Source organism: Dermacentor albipictus, chromosome 8, assembly GCF_038994185.2.
Source record: "Dermacentor albipictus isolate Rhodes 1998 colony chromosome 8, USDA_Dalb.pri_finalv2, whole genome shotgun sequence".
In the NCBI taxonomy this organism is placed as follows: domain Eukaryota; kingdom Metazoa; phylum Arthropoda; class Arachnida; order Ixodida; family Ixodidae; genus Dermacentor; species Dermacentor albipictus.
This window is the reverse complement of record NC_091828.1, coordinates 18,488,561-18,514,949: the sequence shown is the minus strand read 5'-3', so window position 1 is coordinate 18,514,949 and position 26,389 is coordinate 18,488,561. Positions and strand designations below refer to the sequence as shown.

Sequence of the window (26,389 nt, the reverse complement as noted above, 5' to 3'; positions counted from 1 at the left end):
TCGTAGCTGACATTCCTTTGGAGTCGCAACAGTGCTGCCGAGCAACTTCTTCGCATTCCAAATGCCACACACCGTAGTGAACAGCAGATCCCTGTCGCATGCTAACGCCAACTTCTTCGTGTCACGTTCGATAGCATGAACAATGTCTAATGGCGTTTTTCACTGGTCTATTCGGAGCAGGATTTCTCGCTCCGTGGCAATGAATCCGAATTTTACTGGTCGATCTGGAGCGGGTTTGCGCTTTCCACTGGTCGTTTTGGATCAACTCGCTCCACGCCTGATCGCTCTCGCTTGCTCCTCCGCTGAGGCGCGGATTCGGGTGGAAATATCCTGTGCCACTTCCGTCTTCAAGCTGAATCAGTAGGCTTCGCAAAATGGCTGTGTTCGGTGCTGCTGCAGAGCTCACGTTTAGCGATGAGAGCTCGGACGACAACAATTACAAGGTGACGCAGGTGCTGTATGAAGCCATCTATGCACGTTGTCCACGCACAATCCTTGCGGCTGTGACATGGAAATGATGGACTTCGCGACTGCCACGGTCGAATTAGGCACAGGGGACAGCGACTTTGGTTGCCGTGGAAATGTACGGAGCGGAAGTCGGGCATGGTTTCCGGAACAGGTTTCTGTCACGTGTACACAGGCATCCTATGTGATCCCCCGTGGAGCGTATTGCGCTCCGCTGGCCGATTCGGATTTGTGAAACCCGAGCATTTGCTCGAAGATTTCGGCGGCCACTCCAGATCGACGAGTAAAAAACGCCATAATTTTTCTTCTATGCTGAGCATCCGGCGTCTTTTTTTATCCAAGCTTCGGCGTGACGCAAGTCCTCGCATGCACGATGCCACAATGCTCCAGCATGCCGCCGAAGTGATGTTGATGTTGATGTGGCTTCACGTGCAAACGCACAGGGCACTTGGAGGCCGTTGTTCCGATCTCTGAGGCTCATTGTTCTGCCGGGCCGGCCGATTAAGACAATGCACCGCCGTGTTTGCGCGACGAAAAGTTGCGATACGTACCGATACGTACGCAATAAGCTCGTACGGTTTATGCAGATGCAAAACACATTATGTTCAATGGCCACTGAGTCGGGGATTTGACTGTACTACTTTTAAAATGAAACTACTGTTTAAGCAGGTATGGTTTAACGAGGTTTTACTGTATTATGCAAACAGTGCGGCCAATAAAGGCATGCCAAGTTTCGTTTGCCATCACGGCTGCTTTGAAGTTTGTTGTCGCTAATTTCTGCACTTGGAGCTCACATTTTGTATTTATTTTAAACATTATTTGGCATTACGCATATTCAAGAAGTCTACGAGCACAGCTTTCAATGTCGGATTTATCAAAGCGGGGCACTTGTTTACATCAACAACTATAGATACAGATCACTGTTAGCATCAAATATTGTGGAAAAGGTGCATTGCTGATATGAAATGATGTCTAAACATAGCAAAACATAAATATTTACGCATATGTGCCGTGTTGTTCCAGCCCGAGACGAGTCAGTATGGGCAGCCGAACCACTTAAACAACCACAACTGTAATCCAGATACATATATTATGGGCTGCTAATTTAATTCTGATTCTCATTTTTCTTTACCTTCATCATACTTACAGTTTGCGCATGCCATAAAACATTATTAGAGAAAACTGTGCTCGCATAAATTAAGTGCTCATTTATAGGCGGTGTTGTTCTTCTGCAAAAACGTGGATGCCTCATTGACACTGTTCGTATAACAGAGCGAAACGGTTGTTTATGCTGCTGTATACCGAATGTGCACCGTGTCTTGCTTCCTGTTTGGTGCAGAGGTAAACAGTACATCTCTGGAATTGATAAATGTGTCAGCATAACAACTTACCCTCACTGAACAGGATCAACATTGGCTCAAAGTTGAAGTTCATGGCTTGAGAAGGTTGAAGCTTGTGCATTTCAACTTCGTAGGCATGCTTTGATTCACTTTGAGCGTGATTGATCATATATGCAAGCGAAGGCGCTGTCGCTATATCGTGTTGTCAGTTCGATGGCCGATCATGTAGGGTTTGGCTGAACAATGGTCGGAACACTGATTTTGTCAATGCCGTTGACAAGAAAGCTCGTCGCAGTGCGACAACTTGCTCTTGTCGATTGCTTTGTTGTTGGCCTGGTATGATAAAATGCTTTCAGTCATGCACAGTACTGAATAGTCAGTGAGTTGTTGACATGAGCGTCTTGTCGGTCTCGTATCGACCCAGTGCGACCCAGTATCGACCCAGTGACCCAGCATAATCCCATGCTGGAACACGGTAGAAAATGACAGTTACGGTGTCAGCGCGCACGACTGCACGACATGGGAACAAGCAGACGAAACGGAAGTATATCTTTCTTGCTGTGGTGCGAGATAAACAAAAGCATGCAGATATTCGGTTTGTGTGTTTTATTATTTCTCTAAGCTTTAATTCGTCTATTTAAGCAACATATTACACAAATAACAGATGTTGCCTTGGATAATTCTCAAAGTCACTTGTCACCACGAGTGACGTCACAGTGCAAACACGTGTACGTAGGCACACTAGCATGTGTACGTCATACTTTGGCTTGGAGTGTGGCGGCTGCGAGCAGAAGGGAAAAGGGCGTTCAGTTTGAAATTTCTGGTCTTTCCAGGGCGCGTAGCGATGTAATACTTTGCAGAGACAATGGTTATCACGCAATGTATGCTCTGCGCTTGTCAGCTGAAAATAGGCAGACATAGTGAGGCCTTTTAGACGAGTACATAAAGTCAGGAACATGCTGCCACCACCAGCAAGTGAGGACCAACGCTGTGTAAGGTTTTTAAATGCCACCCGAGTGCAACGCATGGGTTTTTCGTTAAATTTGCTAGTTATCAATGAAAGCCAGCAACATCCCGGCTCATGGTGTAGTCTGAAGCACTCAGACGAAGCCCTGGCTGCTTTCTGTTTTAAAGTGGAGTTGCAGTCTTACGCTATGCATGTTTCAGCACCACAATGATGTCGAGCTACCAGTGGAGTTTCAATGCAGTACATGGCACGAGTGTTTGGAGCGGTGTGCGTCCGAGCACTTAATTTTCAATTTTTTTTCCGGGGGACTTTCCGGTGTGTGACGAAGTGCGTGACCCTTCCAAAACATTTCACGACTAGTCCGCTAGGACACGGCACATGGGTCGTTGTGCCATGAAAAAGGCAGATTGTCAACATAACGAAACATAAAAATGAGGTAATTGAAAAATAAATGTCAATGTAATGACTATCACAAAATTTAAAGTAGGTGTTCAATGTAATGCAATGTATAGTGAAGCTCTGAAAACAAATTCTTGGTAATGATTCAACTGTTAAAAAAAAAAAACGATATTGATTTTGTCGTTGGATTATTTAGGCATTCTCATGGCTCTTTCTATGTTCCGAAACTCATAATGCATGTGTTAAAGAGGTCCAACAATACTTTTCATCCAAGTTGAAAAAGTGTTTCACGTGAAAGGACACATTGTTAGAAATATTTTGCAATAAAAGGTATTTGAATGCGTTCTTGGAAAACGCAGGAAAGGCAGGAGATGGAAATTCAAGACGATGAGTAAAGCAAGAACAAGGTAAAAGCGGGAGCCAATGTTTCGACAAGTGGACTTCCTTTGAAAAAGACAAGTCCACTTGTCGAAACATTGGCTCCCGCTTTTACCTTGTTCTCGCTTTGCTCATCTCGAATGCATTCTGCAGCAGTTGTGTTATTGGCAATCAAAGGTCATCCTTCATCCCCTCTGCAGCGCTTCCGCTACTTCTTCAGCAGCTTGCACTGTGAAGGCTATGGCAGAGCAGGGTGGTGCTGGCAACACTCCAGCCACTGAATGTTATGGTGGCGCACAGTTTAAATTTGGTTTTTGATATTTATGTAGATGCTACTACCATTTTTGGTGCCTATGACACGCTAAACTCAGAGACTGTCCTCCTACTTATGTTTCAGTTGACATTGAGTTTACGTGCTGCAACGACGGCCCCTGGGGCATTAAATATCTTTAAAGGGGTCCTGAACTACTCCTCGGGCCTGGTAAAAAAACATGGCCTGTGGATAGCATACACTGCGAAGAGCATCGCAGCCAAGTTTTGCTGTTGTACGCGGTGCCGGAAGCTCGCAAGTGAAGCACGAAGTCACCTTTCTCTCAACCACTCTCTTTTCAACAGAAGCCTACTCCTTATTCTCTTCTGGCCGATTTATTTCGTAATAAAGTGGATTCCCATACACGGCTGCTATTGGCCCGTAGCTCATGTCAATCAAGACGGATGTTTGGATCAGTGTGCTTCTTCCTACTGTTACTGTGTATATTTATTGACGGAGTTCAATAAACAGGCTGAAGTAAGCGAAACTGTGCCTTCGAATTTCAACGATAATCACGTGCTTCCTTAAGAAGCTGACTATCGTCTGCTCACATACGCTCGGCCGTGGCCGCCCACATAGGAATTAAACTGCTGCCACCCTGCTTATCGCTGTCGTAGCCGGTAGGTCTCACTAATTTTGACTAGTGTTGAATGCTCGACTAGTCTCGAACCATGCAAAACTTTAGGTTAGACTGCACGCACGCTTGCTAGTGCGCACTCACTCCTGGCCGCTCCTGGTTAGACGCCTTGGCAGCCTAATAGATGGTGCTTGAACAATGCGCAAGTTGGATGTGGCTCCTATGCGCCAATCAAACTGGTGAGGGACAAAGCGAGTCCGCACCATGTAGCACGGCCAGACTGGAGCATATGAGCACAAGTGCACACTCAAGCCCTGTCAGGCACAAAGCAGACGCTGTGCATATGCACGACAGGTGCATGTAGCTGTGGTCCTTTACATAGCATAGCTACCGTGGCCGCCGTAGTGTGCCGCCACGAGTCCGCTGGCTAAGCGCACTGTGGCTCGCTGAGGCAACAGCATTTAGCTTAGCTTTGGCACATTGTAGGTACCAAAATCAGAAGTTGTGGTGTCTACATTAACATCCAGAAGCAAATTTGAACTGTGTACCACGGTGACATATAGAAGGCAGAGCGTTGTGGGCACAACCCGCTTTGCCGTAGCCTTCGCAGTGCAAGGCATTGAACAAAGAATGGGAGCACAGCGAAGAGGGTGTTTGGTTGCCAATAACTCCTTTTATGTTGAACGCATAGAAGCCCTTGTTGCGGAAAATTATTTCTGAAATAGCCTATTTTAACTTCAAGTGCGTTTCACCTTTTCCATACAATGTGGTTCAGGGCCGTTTTAAAGTACAGTAGCCAACCGATAATTCAGACTCCACGGGGACTGCAAACAAGTGTGAATATTCGCGAGTCCAAAATACTGTATTCGTCTAAAAATAAGTGACTTTTTTCCACAAGTGACTGCAAAAAGCTTGGCGTTGTTGCGGCTTAGGGTGGCATTTGGGCACAGGATCCACCAAATCCATCGACGGCTACATCAGGTTGTAGGAATGAAGGAAAAAGGGTTTATTGGTTTAGTCACTCAGCTCCAGTTGATGAAGCCCACTCCATGCAGGAGCAAGTTAAACATCTGAGTTCATATCAGGACCCTCTGTCCCACTGCTTGAAAAGTCTCTGCTTTTAATACCGTCATCTTCCCTAGGCGAGTCAACTAGGGAATCTGAGGACTGTCCAGCAGCAAATCACAATCGTTAATCCGTTGCAATACCACGGCCATGCTCGCAACACTCCGCAGTAACCCCGCCTGCGAAGCCTGATAGTATGGAATAAGTGGCAGGACAGCTACATGCGAATCCAACTTAGTGACCCAATTAGCACACGGTTGTACAGTCGGAGTCTGAATAAGCATGACAGCACGCTAATCTTACATATAACCTTACAATAAACCTTACAACAGAACACACTGTAAGGTTTCTAAATTTTGGCCGCCTATGGGGCTAGTGGCGGTGTCGCATGGCTGTCTGAATAATAAAGCGTATCCAAATTATCAGTGTCTGAATTTATTGGTTGGCGACCCTATTTCAAAGAAACTGAGTTGATTTTTTTTCCACGGTCGACGCATGCTGCGCAGCGCTAGTGGCCGTGTGGGCTTGATCGCGTTTATGCGACCCTGCTTTGTGTCGGCAGCTAAGGCGCTTTGCTGCTGACATGGGCTTTGGCCCATATGCGTACGCAGCACTGTGGAGATCATTGCGGATGAGTGACCCAGGCACCACCACCAGGCATGCACCACATCTCAGCTTTGTGTGCATTTGGTGACAAAGGAGTTTTGGTCACAAATTAAACGTACTTTCGCTGCTTTGCAGCTAATTTTTACATGCACTCTGACCAGCATGGTGGAAGGAAAAAAGTTAGGAGAGAGCACTGTGCAACGCAATTGAAGTCCAACATGTGATTGTCATGTCAGTCAAAGCCTGCGGTAGATTGTAGTGCTTCCAGAGCTACACCAGGGCAACTGAATAAACACAGCCTACAAGTCCGCATTGGTTAAAAATTTCTGGGAACCAACTATCCCCGGCCAATACCTTGGGCTTTCTGGGGTTAAAAACGATTGTGTTCTTATATGTTTTCGGGTCTCAAGAGGATAAGCAACACGTTTCTGTATTCTGCACCAGCTCTACCGATGCCAGCAGCATGTTCCACTGGCCTGGTCATATGGCCACTTTAAGGCTGCAGTGCATGCTGCGTTTATGGCTGTTTGTAGTGATGATTTTGAGCACTGACACCATTGTCTGACTGCATGTTGTCACCGTAGGCCTAACGTTGGTTCTAGAGGCATCGCTTGTTTGAGCACTAGTGACTTGGAACATGTTACCTTTCACTTTTAAACTTATGTTCATAGTCAGACATTAGGAAGTTGTTAGCTTTTGCTCATCTGTAGCTAGGGGATGCAAACCACAGGCATACTAAAGAATGCAAGAAGGTATACGAGAGAATGCAAAAAAAAAGTACAAAATGCGAACCGGGTGTGGGGCTTTGGGTACGCGAAGGAAGCTCAGCTGTGCATAGGAAGTCAGATTGTTTGGATTACATGTTGATGGATACACTGTGCATTCTTCTGCTGTCTTGTTTGTGTCTTTGTGTGTACGGTTTACCCTGCTCTTTTTCTTTTTCGAGACATCTGAGCTCAGGCAATTTGGTTCGTGCTCCTTTTGCTTCTTTTCAGATGTGTCCAACATCCCCATCACTGTTCTTGGTGAGAAGCCAACCTCAGATCTGGTGAAGCCATCCACAGTTCACGAACAGACGGATGGTATCATCCTCGCCATGGCTGCAACTGGTACTTCCACTAGGGACTCCCTCCTGTCCTGGCTCAGGATATTGCAGGTTCACAATGCCAAACTCAAAGAGATCCCGGTGGTTTTCATGTTGAGGGCGCCTAGCAAGTCATTGGTGACTGCTAATCACCCGCAGGAAGAGTTTGAAGGCGTCGACGAGGATGAAAACTCAACATACGATAAGAGTGAATGTGGTGCCGAAGCAGGTTCAAAAGTATCTGCTGAATCAATGCAAAATTGTGAAGCTGGTGGACCTGCCGAGACTTCAAAGACATCATGACAGCATTGCCGAGTGTAGTGTACATAAGGGACGGTAATAAATTAGCTTGTTGAAGTTGTGATTCATTTTTTACCTACCGGCATGGAGGCTTGAAGATGCGCACCTGATGCACATCACATGCAACTTGACTGGTGGCTTGGGGAAATACTGTATTTACTTGCATAATGATTGCACTTGCGTGTAGATCGCACCCCTGAATTTTGTCGTCAAAATTCGACTTTTTTCCTTTCCCGTGTAATGATCGCACCGCGAACTTGCCACAACAATATGTTGTGTGCCAAGTCTAGCTAATGATGATTGCGCTTACCATCTGTTGAACGCTACGCGAAAAACTCTTCAAGACATACCAAGCGGTCTGCACGCACCGAACATCCTTAAGCAGCTGCACCATTTCATTCCTTTTACCACTTTCCATACTTCCATGTAAAGAAAAAGGTACAACCAAACTTGCCTTGGCTTTATTATTTGTAGGCTTTATAATGGTTGTGGTCAACAACAATAAAAAAGGCGCTTTTCGACTCTTCTCGTCTGCACTCGTGGGCACGCAACAAATCGCGAGTGGCAACGACAGTAGACACGTTTACACTGATACGTTAGAAGTGTACCCTATTCATACGTCAACGCTTGTAACACAGCTAAGATATTCGCCCACCCATAGCGGAAGCGTGCCATATTAAGATAATAGTGAAGACAAATTCAGCAGTTTTCTTAGCGTGCCCGCCATGGGTTTCTGTCACTGGCAGCTATGTGCGTCCATCTCTGTTTATGTCCCCTCAAAGTGGTCATGGCTACGTTATTGCCGCAAGCTTGCCGATAGTAACAATATTATTCATTACTGATACCGAAGAAACTGTTTCAATGCGCATAACGTACTCACGAGAACAAGAAAAAAATCGCATTCGGCGCGTTCGGCTTACTTCACCGGCTGCCATTTTTATTTTGGTGTCCTGCACTGTTGCAGAGGCAGCCGCCTATTTGTTGACCTATTGTCATCCTGCAGCAAATGCGGGATGAAAAAAAAAAAATGTTTCCTTTTCACGGGAAACTTAACTCGCGTAATGATCGCACCCCTGAATTTGCATCAATTTTTGTGACAGAAAAGTGTGATCATTATGCGAGTAAATACGGTATGTGCAGTGTGTTCTGGAAACTTGAGAGAATGAAAATTACTTCAGTGTGGGCTTTACTGTTATAGTATAATTTCTTGGCTGCCTTATCATGCTCAAATTGGCATCTCGTTAAGCAAGCAGCTCTACTTATTAAGCCATTATGTTATGTTGGTAGGAAGATATAATGGAAAACATGACACACGCACTAACTTGCTTTACGTGGAAGCGTAACTGGCCAGCTCTTCAAATCAGCCGTAGACATGTGAGGCCACAAAGCAAGCAAATGAGTAAGACACCTGGAGGTGAAGAAAAGTGCGCGCTGGGGAAAGTATGAAGGAGTGCGCTCACACGGCAACGTACCACTACCTAGAGGAATGTGTAGGTAATGTTGAGTGAAGTGGGGATGGAGAAATGAGGCTAAGCATTGCAGAGGAGGAAAGTAGGTGGATGCACACTGGGTTGACCTCCTCTGGCGGCTGCTACTGGTTTTCTTTGTGATGCATACATAGTGGGTTCGTCTCATGGTAACATCGTCCATGCACAACGTACGCTGTTTGTGCGAGTGAAAGCAGGTGACAGTGAGCCGATGATGGTGGCCCAATCTCGCATGTGCAAGGACAGGAAGTGCGCCGTATTTCATCCCACGCATGGCACCGGGGGAGGGGAGGCAAGGGTGTGTGTGTTGTACATCAGTCGCACTGGCTTTTTCTTGAGAGCGATCTGCTTTGGGGGCACAACCTAGGGGGGCCAATGGCTCATAGCCTTGCATGCACAGTTAGTTCATTTACAGGATTTCAATATCAGACTCATGCATGTGAACAAGTTAGTCTACTAAAATACATATTCGCATAAGTCCTGACTATGTCTATCTGCATGTAGCATTTCTGTATCGTGGTACACAGTCACACAATTCATTTTATACATGGCATACACATATGTATCTATTCCGACTGCACTTACGACACTGAGGGTGATTCTGGTGTTCTGTAGATTAGATGATTCAATGTTCATGACGGTAAGCAGGGAATGGTGTATGTCAAATTTTTAAACACACATTACAAATTTTGGGATAGAACAAAGAAAATCTAAAGTTTAATTAGACATCCTTTATTTTAGTAAGTGTTGTACTAGTGTATTCAAAGTTCAATGTAATAAACATAGCAAAATAAATTAAGGTTGAAAGAAATACACTTGCGCTACATTTTATTGTTACACTCGGAGCTTTTAATATTCTTATGGTGCCTGGTGTTCTAAAGCAGAATAAATTCAATGTACAAGTAACACATTAGCCAGCTTTATATTCAAACACTATTTATTGGCGATTTATTGCTGAACATTTTATGAAATTTTTAATCTCGAGGTTGAAGCAAGGGTTCAGGCTTCTTGCTAATTAACAATTTCAATAATTGTTTCTTAGACACTGTCATTGTCCCTTGAGGACACGTCGTAATAAATATTGAACTCTTCTTGTAATAACTGATGTGGACGCAGCAGCAGCTTTTGCAAGATTCCTTTATTGCACAAAAAAACAAGGCTTTATGTAGGCACGGTGCATCGCTTATCGGCACACGTGCGATGGGTTTAAAACATGGAAGACATGCGCACAAGATAGCCAATTCAATCACATCACTCTGTTATCACATCCCGTCCCCCCTAGTAGTCAGTGCCATAACGAAGCACTGGTTGATGTACACAAGTAGACCTACGGCATGCTTGCGGAACTTCTGGCATAGGCAATCTCTGCACTGCAGTTTACGTCGCTGGAAGCTTGAAGCAGGGGTTTGCATGAGAAACTATCGGTACAGCATCTCATGCTCTCCGCACGTGGTTGCGGTGACGTCGCTGTACTGAAACATCTGAAGTCTGTACTTTGTACATGACATGGCCCAAGCGACGCAGTATCTGTGTGGCCAGCCACTTCGGACCACGAGAGAAGTTCCGCACGTACACGGGGTCACCATGTAGAAACTCCCTCGAGGATGTCGGCTTGGTACATCCAGGGCCTTCCACGTCAAGGTGCAGTCTCGACAAAACAGAGCGGAAGCTCCTGCCCAGCATGATTTCTGCTGGCGTCCTCTTGGTTTCTGAGTGGGGCGTGGAGTGCTGCTTGAATGAAAAATGAGAAACGTTACTCCACTGTGCCCTGGCTCTGCTTTTGGAGTGAACACTTTAGCTCGCGAACCATGCGCTCACCCCTTCCGTTGCTTGCGGGATGGTATGGCGCTGTGTACATGTAGCGCACGCCATTTTTGTTCAAGAAAGATTGCATTTTGTTGCTCGAGAAGGCTGTGCCGTTATCGGAAGCAACTAACTCTGGCAATCCGTATGAAGCAAACATTCTTCGCAGTTTTTCAATCACAGCTGAGGAGTGAAGTGATGACATTATCTCGACCTCGGCCCAGTTTGATAGCACGTCCACAACAAGAAAACACCCTTAAAGGGCCCTGAAAAATCTATGTGAATTCTGCTCCGTGGGCTTTCAGGTTTCGTCCAGAGATGCACAGGCGTTTTGGGTTCACTTTGCCTGTTCTCTTGACAGAGTTTGCAATCACGCACGAAATCTTCAATCTGGGCATCAATCTTCGGCCACCACACATATGACCTTGCCAGAGCTTTCATGGCGGTTATGCCAGGATGATTTGCCTGCAGAATGGCGAGGACATTTTCTCTCAGTTCTTCTGGCAGTATGACCCTGTTACCTCACAGAAGGCAGTCACGGTGAAAAGACAGCTCTTCGCACCTCACCTGATAGGTGGCATATTCTGGGGGCGCACCTTGTTCTGGCCAGCCAGTTGCGACCCATTTCTGCACACTCGACAGGCAAGGATCACACAGAGTGGCTGATCCGACGTCTGCTGTGCTCACAGGAGGGTACTCCACTGCTTCCAACAAAAGGACGTCGCCAGGAGGCTCGATGTCTCTCCTGTCACCGGGTATCGGTAGCCTCCTTAGACAGTCAGCGTTTGCGTGATCTTGCGTCCTTCTATACTGCAGTTTGTATTCGCAAGGAGATATCAGGGACCACTGCAACATGCGCAGTGACAAAACAACGGGAATCTGCTTGTCTCATTGAAAGATACCGAGTAGTGGCTTATGATCTGTCAAAGTGCGGAATTCTCACCCACAGAGGTACTGGTGAAATTGACGGATGTCGTAGACAATAGCTAGAGCCTCACAGTCAATCTGGGCGTAATTATGTTCCGCCTTAGTGAGTGTATTGATGCATAAGCAACAGGTTGCTCGCATCCTTGAGCATCATCATCAGCAGCAGTGTGGTTACGCCCACTGCAGGGCAAAGGCACCTCCTGTACTTCTCCAACAACCCCTGTCATGTACTAATTGTGGCCATGTTGTCCCTGCAAACCTCTTAATCTCATCTGCTCACCTAACTTTCTGCCGCCCCCTGCTACGCTTCCCTTCCCTTGGAATCCAGTCCGTAACCCTTAATGACCATCGGTTATCTTCCCTCCTCATTACATGCCCTGCCCATGCCCATATTTTTCTTGATTTCAACTAAGATATAATTAACTCGCGTTTGTTCCCTCACCCAATCTGCTCTTTTCTTATCCCTTAGCGTTGCACCTATCATTCTTCTTTCCATAGCTTGTTGTGTTGTCCTCAATTTAAGTAGAACCCTTTTCGTAAGCCTACAGGTTTCTGTCCCGTACGTGAGTACTGGTAGGACACAGCTGTTATACACATTTCTCTTGAGGGATAATGGCAACCTGCTGTTCATAATCACCTTGAGCATCGCTGTGAGCTAATACAGCTCCCACACCCACGGGTGATGCGTCACAAGACAGAATTAAGGATGCATCAGGGTTGAAATGCACTAAAGATGACTCGGACATCAGCAACGTCTTTAGTCTTTCGAAAGCTAGTTGCTGCTCTTCCCCCCACTTCCACGTACTGTCGCTGTCCAGTAGGCGGTAGAGCACTTAGGCAACTTCAGACCGACCCTTTAGGAAGCGATTGTAGAAATTCGCCATACCTAGAAAAGCTTGGAGCTCCTTCTTGATCTTTGGTGCAGGTGCTTTGTGAATCGTCTCGAACTTTAGCCTTTGATGAGTATATGCCATATGTATCTATCCGGTGTCCCAAGTACTCCAGGCTCTCTTTGAAGAACTGACACTTGGCACCTTGTATACACAGTCTCGCTTTTGACAGACTGTTAAGAACCTCCACGAGGACTTCGTGGTGCTCCTCTGCCATTTCGCTGACCAGAAGGATGTCATAGAGATATGCCGCTACCTGGCATAGACCTGCAAACACTGTATCAATTGCTCTTTGAAATAATCCGGGTGCCACCTACACACCAAACAGGAAACGTCGCACTTTGTACAGGCCCTTTGCTGTATTTATCGTGAGCACTTCTGCTGAAGCGTAATCAACTGCAAGTTGCTGGTACACTTGCATCAAGTCAATTTTAGGAAAATACGGTCTTTCCCCAACTTTGCGAAAAGTTCCTTGCTAGTAGGTAAAGGATAAACATTGTTCCTTACCGCTTGGTTGACTGTACTTCAATAGTCGCCATATATTCCTAATGACCCATCCTTCTTACGGACGATGACCACAGGGGTGGCCCATTTGGAGTACTGCATCGGTTGCAGAACACCTTGACATTCCAGTTTTTCCAGTTCTGTGATGACGTCATCCTTGAGTGCGACTGGAATGCTGCAGCATTTTAGAAACTTGGGCCGGGTGTCCTGGTTCAGCTTGATGTGTAGTGGTTGCAGAGCGGCACCTGGAAATGTTTCGCCAGAAACATCCGGAAATGTTTTGGTAAGGGCTTCTGCATTTTGTTCGATGCTGTGAAGCCCAGTGACAATAATGTTCAAGACCTTGAACCAATCACAACCCAAAAGCGTGCTACCTTGGTTTCTTACGAGTATCGGCAACTGGAAGTCTTATTCTTTAAATTTGACTGGAAGTGTGGCTTTTCCGACGACGTCCAATCCTTCTTTAGTCCAAGTTACGAGTTTGCTGTCCGCTTCTTAAAGCTTAATGTGCCTTGCCACTTTCAGTTTGCTAAACATATTTTGACTGATAATCGATCTAGCTGCTCCTGAGTCGACTACCATGGGCACTATTTCACCGCCTGTACTTATGGCCACCATAAACTTGGGGCAACCGCTAGTCACTTGACTAATATTTAGCATGTCATCATGCTCAGTTTGTACCAAGTTTGGCATATTTTCCAACTGGTGGTTAACCTAACCTCTTTGTTTCTTCCGACACGCTTTGGCCAAGTGTCCTTTCATGGAACAGTTGATGCATACTGCGGTTTTAAACCTGCAGTGGTATGCAGCGTGGTTGCCCAAACACCGGAAACAGTGCCACTTCAAATGCTTGCTGGGAGTTTTTTCATCTTGCCCATTCTTATGCTGCTTCATGTGTTGCCTTTCCACATTGGCTGTCAAATCTGGGACGTCCTGATGCAGGCCGCAATGTAACCCTTTGATGTTTTGCAGCAGCCTCTGCCGTGACTGCTAGATCGTAGGCTGTCTTAAAAGTCAGGTCTTTCACGGCCAACAAACATTGCTGCACAATGCTGTCGGAGATTCCAAATACCAACCCTTCCCTCAGCATTACGTCAAGAGGAAGCTGGTTGTCGTTGAACCCACAGTTCTCGGCTAGCTTACATAAAGCTGTAACGTAGTCTGCGACAGATTCGATGTCATGCTGCTCTCGCTTCGAGAGCACGTACCTTGAATATAGCTGGGATGGCTTTGGGTTGATGTGGTTCTTCTCGGCTTTTACGATGGATTGGTAGTCAGCGTTCGGTGGTCGAAGAGGCTTTACGAGGGCAGGTATCAGGGAATATGTATCCTCCCCACAGCACCTCAGCAATCCTGCCCTCTTGTCGGCGTCTTCCTTGAGCTTGTTTGCAGTGCAGCATAGCTCTGTACGTTCAACGTAATCCTCCCACGAAGAATTACTATTTAAGTGAAATTTGCCGATATGAATGCCAAAGGCCATCTTGCTGACAATGCCCTCCCCGCACGGGCACAACCGTGCCTCGTCACCAGTGTAATAACCGATGTGGATGCAGCAGCAGCTTTTGCAAGATTCCTTTAATGCACAAAAAACAAGGCATTGTGTAGGCACAGTGCATCGCTTATCGGCACACATGCGATGGGTTTAAACATGGAAGATATGTGCACAAGATAGCCAATTCAGTCACATCACTTCATTATCACAGTTCTGAATCAGAGTAATAACATGTTCTTAAATTTTTGCCTTGCTCAAAAAACTTGCAGGCACTTAGCTCTAGTTTTCTTCAATGGCGGAAAATTCAAGACGTGAGCAACATCAACAGTTTATAAGCTTTGACGCATTGTCTGTCATATAATATCAAAACCTACCATAGAATTTTAGTTTTACGAGCTTTTGAGTAGATGGTGCAGCCAGTTCCTGGATGTTTCACATTCAACAGCTATCTCAGGCACGGCCAAGTGTGCATCGGCATTGAGACAAGTACACTCGGGCACGACACTTAATGTGTTAAAGGGACAGGGTGGACCCTATAGCTGCAATCTGTTCTTCCACGAACTTGTGGGGTTAATATAAATATATTGTTACTACAGTTTACAAAATTCTTTGCTATTTCTACATTTCTTTTTATGCAAGTGTGCCAAATTTTCAAGCAAAAATGCTGCGTGTCTTGCAGAATAAAAAATTTTTTCACCTGCTGTGGTAGATCAGTGGCATTGCACTGCTGAGCACAAGGTTCTGGGTTCGATTCCTGGTCACTGTTGCTGCATTACGATAGAGGCAGAATTCAAAAATGTGTATCATGCCTTCTGTACTCGTTAAAGAAACGCCAGGTGGTCTAATTCAAAGCCCTCCACTACAGTGTGCTTGGAACCCACTGTAGTTTTGGAATACTGAACATTACAATTCAAGAATGGTTCAGTGAACTTTCACTATCCTGGTTCAGTAAAGTCCCTAATCTCTTCACTAACCCCTGAAAAAAAAATTTATCTTGAAATGAAAAAAAAAAAACTTTTTCAAGCTAGTATTATGTACAAAAGGCAGCCTGATGTCTTATAAAGCACAATTTGATACTTATCACCAGGATAAAATTCTTTAGTTAGCTTTTTAAGCAAGTATTACGTACAAAAGGCAGCCTGATGCCTTATAAAGCACAATTTGATACTTATCGCCAGGATAAAATTCTTTAGTTACCTTTTTAAGCTAGTATTATGTACAAAAGGCAGCCTGATGTCTTTTAAAGCACAGTTTGATACTTATCACCAGGATAAAATTCTTTAGTTAGCTTTTTAAGCAAGTATTATGTACAAAAGGCAGCCTGATGCCTTATAAAGCACAATTTGATACTTATCACCAGGATAAAATTCTTTTGTTAGCTTTTTAAATTAAGCTAGTATTATGTACGAAAGGCAGCCTGATGTCTTTTAAAGCACAGTTTGATACTTATCACAAGGATAAAATTCTTTAGTTAGCTTTTTAAGCAAGTATTATGTACAAAAGGCAGCCTGATGCCTTATAAAGCACAATTTGATACTTATCACCAGGATAAAATTCTTTAGTTAGCTTGGGGGGCTTGCCTTCTGGGCTTCACCTGTTGTGCAGCAGTTGGCCAGTATGACAAGTCAATAATATTGATTCCCATGGAAGTAGCACTTCTGAAACAACTTCATCTTCATAAGCCTTTATATTAGGTTTCGAGTTCTAGTTTCCAAACCAGAAAGAAATTTGTCACCCTATTAAAATTATGCCGAAGGAGTGCTTGTCCGAACATTGTGGTCCAATAGCAGTTAAGCAGCATGGGGTCACTGACTTGGCTTGCAATAGCTTGTTGTTGTCCAGCAAAGACTGGAAGTAGCTTTAAATGTGTAAAAGGTATGTGCTACAGGTACTGAGGGCAGCTACAAATAGCAGTAGGTTTTAAATAAGAGGACCTAGGCAGTTGCCACATAGGTTTCGATATACTCAGTTATTTCCCCCAAAACGTTGCACCAATGTAAATGAGGTACAAATTTTTGTTTAGTAAGGCATATGCACTTTAGATAGCGATTAACAAAGTTGCATTTTTGTCATACTTTTGCCGGCCCTCTCATAAGTATTGGAGAAAGTGGACTTGGGGACCCTCTGCTCTGTTAATTGAAGCAACTGCAGGAATTGTGTAACGGAGCTAACTTTACTGTGTGGCGGAGATAGCGGACACTTCAAAAACGAGTCCATAGCAGACGCTTCTATTAAAAAACAAGCTCCACTTGTTTAAGTTCCTGTGTGCTCTTGCCCACAATAATCCATCATTTTTATTTTATGAAGAAGAAAGATTTCAAAGACATTCTTCCAGTCTTGAATGGAAACTATGATTATCATCCACCCGACTGCAGCACGAAGCAACAAAAGAAACCCATACGAGTTTCTCTGAAAAACCTTCGCAGTTGAAGAATGGATCTAACGAATTATCATATAACAAAGTAAATATAAATGTTTCTTGCTGATTTCAACATGCAATGGACTGTATTCATTTGTGTGATACCCACATCCTCTACTTACGAGGTTAGAATATTGAAAAAGAAACAGTCTCGCTCTAGTTACCTGCCACAATACATGCATCTGCGCAATGACCATCTTTGGGAGCACGATGTGAGGTAGTATGCTTTGGTAATGACAGAAGCAACATCGCGAATAGAGGCATTGAAGAATGAAATGAAACTTGGATCAGTGGAGCTGAATCTTGCATAAATGTGCATGTACTGCAGAGCAAGTGCTTGCATTATTTTGCATAATTCATGACATCACCTGGGGCTTAAGCGGGTAGTCACATGCTCATCTTGCATAAGAGCTGCACTCTGCCCAGATTCAGGAAAAAAAGAAGTGAAGATCATACACAAGTAAGTATGCTGCGCTTTCAAAGAGTACAATATCTACTCGAAATAATGCTCACACTTTTTTTTTTTGTGGAAAATTGCTGTAATGTTGGAGGGTGTAATAATTTCATGGGGAAAAGTTGCTTGGAGAACGTTCTAGGTGCTAAATAAAAAAGTAAAGTGGTTGTGAGTGGGGGTTCTCGCATCAGCCACTGTGAGCTCAAACCAAATATTCCAAACTACATTTTCCTTTGTAATAACCCAGGTTCGTAACTGGCACTGGCTGGAACGAGTAGAATACAGTAGCTGCAGCAATTTGTGACAGTGCGATGGTTATGCAAGGAAAAAAAGAATTCAAATTTTTAAAGGCCAGTCTAATGGATGCAAACATTATGTGAGTAAATATGGTATAGGATGTAACGAAGGTATTTTCATGTCCGCTGCAGCTTCATTATGGCGAAGAGTGTATCTTTCATGGGAAGCTCTTGTAAATATAGCAACATTTGTTGTGACTTTTTGATAAAATCTCCACTGCAAAAAATCGTAGAAGAAAGGGTCTTGGTACAACATTTATTGGCAGTTTATTGAAACACATACGCTTAACATTAGCAAGGTCACCCTTCCTCTTTGAAGGTGAACATGGACACACAAACCGCAATGTATGATAGCTATACCCGTTCATTCAGTCAGACGAGACAAACAGCATATGTACAAATGGCAGAAGGGAAAAATGTGTCTTTCGCACTGGGGAGTTGCTACACCATGCATTCCCACTGTCTTCAGGCAGGCTTTCTACGCATTGCTTACCTGCCGAGGAACTTTGACGCAGCTTACTGTGACAGTAGTGTATCGCCTGTCATAGAGTTTGCCGATTATACAGCCGTCACTTTTGGTACTAAAGGAGCGTGCGAACAGGGTTCGGTTATACCATGGCACTTCGGATGAATGAAAGCTGTTGCAATAAAATTTAACTCTGCTAATTTGCCAAGGTTTACCAATGACCGCATTATATTCAACTTCTCAGATGAACAAGACAGACATCAGGGACTACTTGATGCGCTTGGTTAAAACACATTGGCAGGCTAGTTGGTTCGAGTCCATGGTAGAGTGTATAAATGCGACTGAACGAGGACGTAGAAAGAAACAGAAATACAGACACAGCGCTTCACTTTCAACTATAGATTTTATTTTCGCACGCATCGATAAATATATACCGTGCGAGCAGAAACAAACGTAACACCAAAAAAGAACATTCAGTGGTGCATTTCGATGAACTGTACAATAAAAAATAAAATCTATAGCTGAAAGTGAAGTGCTGTGTTTGTGCATCTGTTTCTTTCTACGTCTTTGTTCAGTCGCACTTATACACTCTACCATTGATGTGCTTGTCATATTTTGTTGAAGGAGTTAATTTCCAAATGTAAAAGTGCGCTGTAATACTTATAAATAGAAAAAGAAGTGAGTGCAATCGGTTTTAGTACTTCATTATCAGCCGTTAAGCAAAAAAAAAAAAGAGGTAATGACTGGATAAACCAGAGTCCAGTGCAGTCTTGAGGCTTTGCTTGTGGGCAGCACAATAATTTTCATATAATGCGAAAATTATTTCCATAAGAAAATTATTCTAAAGAACAGACAAAGTAGGTCAGAGCCTAAACCGAAACAAATATCTAGACTTCATAGAGAAAGCCACGGCAAACACAGGAATAGCAAGTGAAGAAGTTAATTATGTGGGGCAACATCCTTACAGACAGATGTGCCCATGCCCTACACAGTTCACTCGCAGTCTACTTGTAAAGATGTTGCCAGTACGCAGCTAGTCCTTGTCACACATGTGAGAGAAACTGCTGAACTTTCACACTGCACAGGTTGAGGTTTTCACAAGAGCATTCTTCTCAAGCAACATCAGAGGGTTCGATAAATGTCCCGTTAAAAAAACTACACATACACTTCATGGTCCAAAACTCTATTGTTACACCCGCCGTGGTTGCTCGGTGGCTATGGTGTTGGGCTGCTGAGCACGAGGCCGTGGGTTCGAATCCCAGCCACAGCGGCCGCATTTCGATGGAGGCAAAATGCAAAAACACCCGTGCACGTAAAAGAACCGCAGGTGGTCGAAATTTGAGTCCTCCTCTATGGCGTGCCTCATAATCAGAAAGTGGCTTTGGCAGGTAAAACCCCATAATTTTAAATGCTGTTGTTACATCCCAAAGCACAGGTAATAAGAACACAGTTGATCTTCATTTGTTTCAGTTCACTTGTATTGATTCAACTGCATCGTGGAGAGAAACCAATATAATGCATAGAGTGTCTTTTGCTAGAAACCCCAGCAATATAAATATGGAAAAAAAAAACATTGTTCTTATTTTTTTCCAGAAGTCGAAGTGGTCTAAATGCATAAAAGTTTTGAAAATGTTATCTTGATCTGAAGCGTCTTCAAATTTCACTAATTAACACACTTTTAGAAGCTGTGTGGACGGAACGATGGTTTCATGAAGAGACACGACACATGACAGAAAGTGCAGTTATGATGACACCAACAATATGTGAGCAGCGACAGGACATGACATCACAGACAGTGGACGGTTAATAGGTAGTGTACCAGTGATATACATACAGTACCGCATTAGTGAACAGGAACATGGTTTCTCTTCTTGTGATATTCAACAGATATTTTGGCACTCCCATCACATATTTCGCATGCGAACATTTCTATACGTATAGATTGCAGAAAGGAACAAGATATGCAACCATGCAAATAAAAAAGCACACAAAATAGAATTCTTTGTGAAACTACACTTGCACAAAATGACCTGCAAGTTGTAGCTCCCAACATTTGATATCGATACATTGATTTTACCAGCCATTGTTAGCCAAATGCTTGCATGGTGCATCTTATGAAAGGAATAATTGGCATCTTCTCAAAAGTAATTCTAAGCTGCAAAGAAAACTCAATACATGCTCATCAAATAGAAAGCTTGACAGCTGAAAATGTTCCCTTTCCAAGGTGGCTGCTCTACCAACTTTTCGGATGGTTTCTAGTTTCCAGAGTCTTGGAGTGACCACTCTGAAAAGGCATCAGTCCAGGGTCAGGTCTCCAGTATAGAATGAATTTTTCTTCAACTGCAAAGCTTTCTGAGAAAACTGTATTCGGTTTCTTTTGTAGCTTTATGGTACTGTCATCCGCCATCAGTAGATGACAATTATCAATTTCATTAAACATTCTGCATGTTGCTGTTAACGCACAACTTGTCTGCCATATTGGGTGCACCCTACTTCAACACTGTACGGTAGACACATTTGTTGACACAAAGCCAATCAGTTGGACCTGGCTATGAAAAGCTATGAACCAGGTGAATGTTCTGAAAATAGGTGTGGGTTGGCAATGTACTGCTGGCATCGAAAGATTATGGAGCCAGAGGACCTCCAGAAAAAACAGTTTTGGCAAAGCACAGGCCTGGAACTGAGAGTTGCTGTCAGCAATTGTGCTTGTAACCTATACAGTATTTTTTTTTTTTTCATTTCAGGCTTCATGCCAGAACTGAACGAAATGAACCCTTCTGCAGAACCTGTGCTTTCGAAAACTTCTTTCTGCGTCTCTTTGAGTGCCACAGGTACAGTGCCCAGGGAAGGAAATGCATCAATTTAGGGCTAATTAATGCGCATACTTTCGTTTCCACAGGCTGCAGTTCATGTCATACTGATGTAATTTAGGTGCGTACACTTAGAGCGGAGTGCACATCACCTTTGGTTACCAGATTCCAAGCGACATACATGGTACTCTCAAGTACTTTGCATATATGCACAATTCTACTAAATGCTCCCTGTCGTGCTTCATTCCGTGAGCCCTGTACTGTACAGTCCAGCGTAAAAGGTGACAAGTGTACGTGGCATCTCTTCTGATTGCAGCAAATGGTAGACCTGCTGGCAGACATATGTGCAGAAACCTGAGCAGCTGCTCTGCGCACTTACTGCTGCAAGTGAATTTCAAGCAACGGGCACATGAATTACATTGACTTAACTCATGCAACGTGGTTGACATTGCACAGAACTGTGCAAAACGGCTGCTGGCAAGCTATTAAGTGTTGACAGGCATAGCTTTTGCTCTAACAGCCCATAAAGTAGAAACTCCTTGGAAAGGTAGAGCAACCACCCCAGAAATGACCCCTTAGACCAGAATGAAGTTTTTTTAGGTTTCTTTCTGAGAAACCTGCAGAATGTTTTGCTTAGCATGTTGGTACATACTTGTGAATGAACAGGAAACAACCAAATAGATGTTGACACATGGGAAGAAATGGACAGGATGAGCACTGGACGTGCAACTGTTCTGACTTGCCACTCTAGAGCTCGTTCTGTTCAGTTCGCTTGCGTAAGCACTTGTTTTCTGGTTTCTTGTTCACTCGCAAGTTAACCCTAGAAAATTGCCTCACTTGGTGCACTTGTCAAAAGCACCTCTTCCTTTTCTGTGTATGTATGCAGTTGTCCACTCTTAGACTGAACAATAAAAGCATGTGGCCGACAATGTACAGATTCTTCTCCTGGCTGCCAACATACAGGCATGGAGATGGACCTTAGCACAGCCTGCTGGGAAATGTGTTTTGTGTTAAAGACTAGCCTCCCCCCCCATAATTTTCATACGTTGTATTGTTCAACATATTTTGCTGAATAACCAGGGGCTCTAGCCTGAATTTATCACTTTCCTGGATATTTATTTTAAACTGATGCTGGAGCTGGAATAACCATCGCTCCAGTAAGGTGTTGCACTAGACATCACACTACACAGAATTTTAAGTAGCCCCAAAAGTGATCTACCGAGACAATCTGATTACCACTCAAGGAGAAACCTGCTACTGTAGTTAGAAGTGTCAAACCATGTCTGATTTGTCAAGTGCTTTATCCTAGGATAGTTAATGTTGGGCTCTGCTGCATCAAAATCATCATCATCTTCAGCTTATCTATGTCCACTGCAGGACAAAGGCCTCTCCCCACAGCCTTCAATCATGCCTGTCTTCTGCTAGCCGATATCGCCTCATCTGCATCAAACTAAGGCACTGCTAGGGCAGCAGACTGTGCAGCCCTCTCTGTGCACTTGCAGAATCACTCTCATTTAGTGGGAAAATCTCTTTTAAAGTCAATGCAACTTTGACAGTTATTATACATTACAGGCAAAAGGGCGGCCAATGTAATTTGTTAGGGAGGAATCTGTTGAGGTATCTTCAGCATGCAGGTTTTCATTTTTAAACTTAAAGCACTCTGGGCACATGAATGCTAATTAGGTGTTGCCACTAACTGTGAACGACCATTTCGAGTAGTTGACAACACGCTTGCACATACTCTCATATTGCCAGTGACGGTGGACGATTGTTTGCAACCGGTTAGTTGCACTGCATTTTAGCACATGTGCTCGAAACACAAACGAGATAGTGTGAAACCAATGTTCATTGTCAAACTTCTTACAGCCGACTTCGTGCGACATTTGTGAAGTGTCTTTGTGTGGTGGCTATCACCCAACCAAGTATGGCTTTTCAATAGAGAAATTGACATCTTGTAGAAAAAAACGAAGTAGATGGCATCACGTTAAGACTCCCATTGGGATGGAAGAACCTGAGTATTTGTTTGTCACAATTATAGAACAAAACTGCATGCACACAATAACACGATGGGTTATGAGCATGTTAACACACCTGCGCACCTGCTAGAAAGATGCTGCATGGATAGCACTTAAATAGGCAGCACCCTTCGCATAAGTAGTTGCCCGCAACTGCTACCATCACTCTTGACAACTGACTCATTAGGGAACAACATCACTGTGGCATGGTTCTGCAGTTTGTTCCTCTAATAGTATAAGAAATATGGGAACACCCGCAGCCCTTCAAGTGATTGCGGTCTGTGTTGCAATTAGGATAACATACTGTGAGCAAAAAAAACAAAACAATGTTAATCCAGTTACCAAGCAGAATCGTCTGTACAGCTCTGCGCAGGCGAAACAAGATGTTCTCAAGCACACCACTAAAGTGAATGTGAAGTCAGTGCTCATGCTCCTGACAGAAAAACTATGTACATGCCACTTTCACCAGTGGCAGTGCTATGGCCTGCTCCTTGAAACTTGTGTGACATAAAATTCAGTTCACCTGGAATTAGTGGTCAGAGCATTCCAGTGTGCTAGGAAATTGCACTGAAACACGCTTGACATGGGCAAACTCAGTACCATTTCAATATCAGCAGTAATATACATACAGTAGGAGCAACACTGTCTTGCTTCGTTTCGTTTTTACTGAGCTTGTTCAGTAACTAATTAATGAATGCCATTTGGATACGGACCACCTCAAGACAGCGGCCACTTTTTGTGGCATGATGTACACACTCACTGAAATGACAGTTCAAGCATGGTGGCCATTCAAAGCCATTGCTTCTGTTTTACAAGTGAACACTCGCAGCTTCCTGGCTAAGCAGCAATCCTGCATTCTTCACCCTGCATATTTTGGCGGTGAGTTGACGGTTCACAGAAGTTTTCAAGGCACTTCAGTTGACAAGATGGCCATGCTCTTTCCCACAGCAAGGTGCAATGGTCAGCCTCTGTGCTGTCTCGCTCACCAAGCTGATGTTTGGGCTGTCATCTGACAAGAGTGTTTTGGTGTGTTTTGGCAAGCGCAGTCACAGATGATCAGAGCACAACTTCCAGGGTTGATAAATGCACTGAACTTGCTGCTTGCATACCATTTATGCTAGCTAAGGACTCCAAAAGCGTCCACCAGGATGCAGTTGACATCCCAGTAAACAACTGCTTCAACCAAGCCTGCTGGGTGCTTTCACCAAATCCAATTGAGGCAGGACTGCACAGTGCTGGTTGGGTTACCAGTGACACTCTCAAGGCTACCACTCTTATAGTCTTCAGCAAAAGCGGCACTGAGCAGTTTGTTCACTGAGACATTATTGCCAGCAGTGTGATGCTGCAGAACTGAGAGGTGGCTTGGGGCTCCCATCAACCTTGACCTTCTCAAAGGTCTCAGAGTGTTGCTGCACATGGACCGTGGCCTTCACATTGGCTGGACTTTGAAGGCACTTGAGGCTGCTTGTCCAAGAGGACCCCGGATCACCAACGTCTTGGAAACACCGGATAGCCCCAGCTTCTAGGCTGGCACAAGCAACAGCTGCAATAACCTTCCCTACGGTTAGCATCAGTGTAAATGCACCGGTCACAAATGAGCCTCCTACAGTTAACCGGGTCATAATGCCAGTCACTTAGAAACTGATATGACTTGTAAGCATCAACCTGAGCCTCATTCAGGTTGCAGGCTTTCGTGAGCAAGTCAAGAGCAGACAGCGGTTCCCTTCGGCCCTGTTGAGACCAGAATGTTCCAGCACAAAAGCTGTCAGTTCGCACTGCGTTGAACGACTGAATCGAAGCGAGCAACACTACACCAGGCAGTTCTTGCACAAATAAAAAGAGCAGTGAATCATATGTTGACTCCAGATGCGGGTGGGCCACTGGTGCTGGCCGGATTGCTAGGATGCGATGGTTTGAGCTCGAGGAACTGGTATGGCACGTGGTATGTCTGCCCTTTGTATTCGACGAGCAGGTGACCGCGCCGTGGCGAGGCGCCCACAACCACCACGGTCTCACTTTTGGGCAGCTTCACCTCGCCCGCCGACTCTTCTGAAAAGAGTGAATCAAGAAAAGACATCTCAGATTCAATGTCAGCACCTGTCTACATGTTTAAGTCTGTGATGCCAAAGTGCGGTCAAGCAGAAATAATTCCAACTTTGATAGGTCATAATTTCAGTGGTTTAAAAATTCTATGCCATTCCAGTGCTGCAGCAGAACTTTCTATTAAGCAGAAAACAGTTAAAAGAAATGCACAGTGACATAATTACCTTGTAGTGAAAAACAGAACAAGAAATAAGGACAGGCATACAGAATACATCCCAGTCATTCTTTCTCGTGCTTTCTTCCACTACAAATGCAATGCCAACTAGTCTAATGTCACACCCTTTTGCAGATATATATACAAAAGAGTTCAAGGCCAAAGAAGAAAAGGAGTCACAGTAATGTGGAGACCTGAATTGATTGACACTGGGTAAACAAAGGAAACCTAAACTGGAGACTATGTTTCAACAAGCAGCACATGGTCTTGTCTTCGTCAGGGCAACATGTGGGCTTAACTATGTGATCGAGATAAACTACGCTGTTGAGGAATTAGCGCTGGACCGAATATTTAATTTTATACCCATTATGGAAAACATCTGCAGGATAGAAATGGAACGTATTTGATAACACAACATTTACATTGACTAGTGTGCATGCACAGTGTTTGTCTGTCTGTTGACACATGTGTGCAGTGCAATGTGTTGGTCTTTTAAACAGGCATACTTTCATTGCGTACCAATTCAAAACTATAATTCTCGGCTTAAATGTCTGAGTTCACATCACATGATGTTGGAACAGTGGCTGGGCATTCCAGCCATGACTGGCAATCAAACCCTATGAATTCTTTCCCATCAGAACAACATACTAGCTGATCAGCTGCCACAGCAAGTTACACATTTGCTTGAACAAAAAAGCCCTAAGCTAGAGCTTCCTAAGGCATGGTGCTAACGCACTGCTTAGTGAAGTGAAGCACTTGCCAGGGTAGTTCATCTTCATCACTCGGGTCTGGGGGTAGCCCAGCTTGGTGTTGCCACTGACAGTGTATGGACGGCTTGGTGGTACAGGCGGTGGCCTCTCCTGAAGAGAAGAAGAGAAAAATGCAGTTGTTTTGTCAGGTGAACCATTGTCCTTGTTCATTTCACATCACTCTAGCACATTCATAAAACACACACCGCAAACCAAGGTGCCAGTTTAACAATAACAGTGCAACACTGAGTGAAAGCTTCAACGAAAGAGAAACAAAGAGGCCGACCACACAAGCTGTCCTCAGCCTTCTGTTCTCTGTAGAGGGATCA

General features: G+C 44.3%; 2 protein-coding genes across 10 annotated transcripts in view; one reads left to right on the top strand and one right to left on the bottom strand.

Moving 5' to 3' along the window:
- The window catches only part of ECSIT (evolutionarily conserved signaling intermediate in Toll pathway, mitochondrial), a 43,049-nt gene extending 35,501 nt beyond the window's left edge, over positions 1-7,548 (top strand). The window contains exon 4 of the mRNA XM_065455102.2: positions 7,103-7,548. Within this exon, the coding sequence (XP_065311174.1) occupies positions 7,103-7,494 (392 nt within the window). The 3' untranslated portion in view covers positions 7,495-7,548. The remainder of the gene's footprint in view (positions 1-7,102) is intronic.
- Positions 7,549-18,013: 10,465 nt separating this feature from the next.
- dachs (unconventional myosin-IXb-like dachs) overlaps positions 18,014-26,389 on the bottom strand; it is a 505,117-nt gene continuing 496,741 nt past the window's right edge. For all 9 annotated transcript variants that reach the window (XM_070523093.1, XM_070523095.1, XM_070523094.1 and 6 more), the window contains 2 exons: positions 26,072-26,171; positions 18,014-25,103 (listed from right to left, as the gene is read on the bottom strand). In XM_070523093.1, the coding sequence (XP_070379194.1) occupies positions 24,904-25,103; positions 26,072-26,171 (300 nt within the window). In that variant the 3' untranslated portion in view covers positions 18,014-24,903. The remainder of the gene's footprint in view (positions 25,104-26,071; positions 26,172-26,389) is intronic.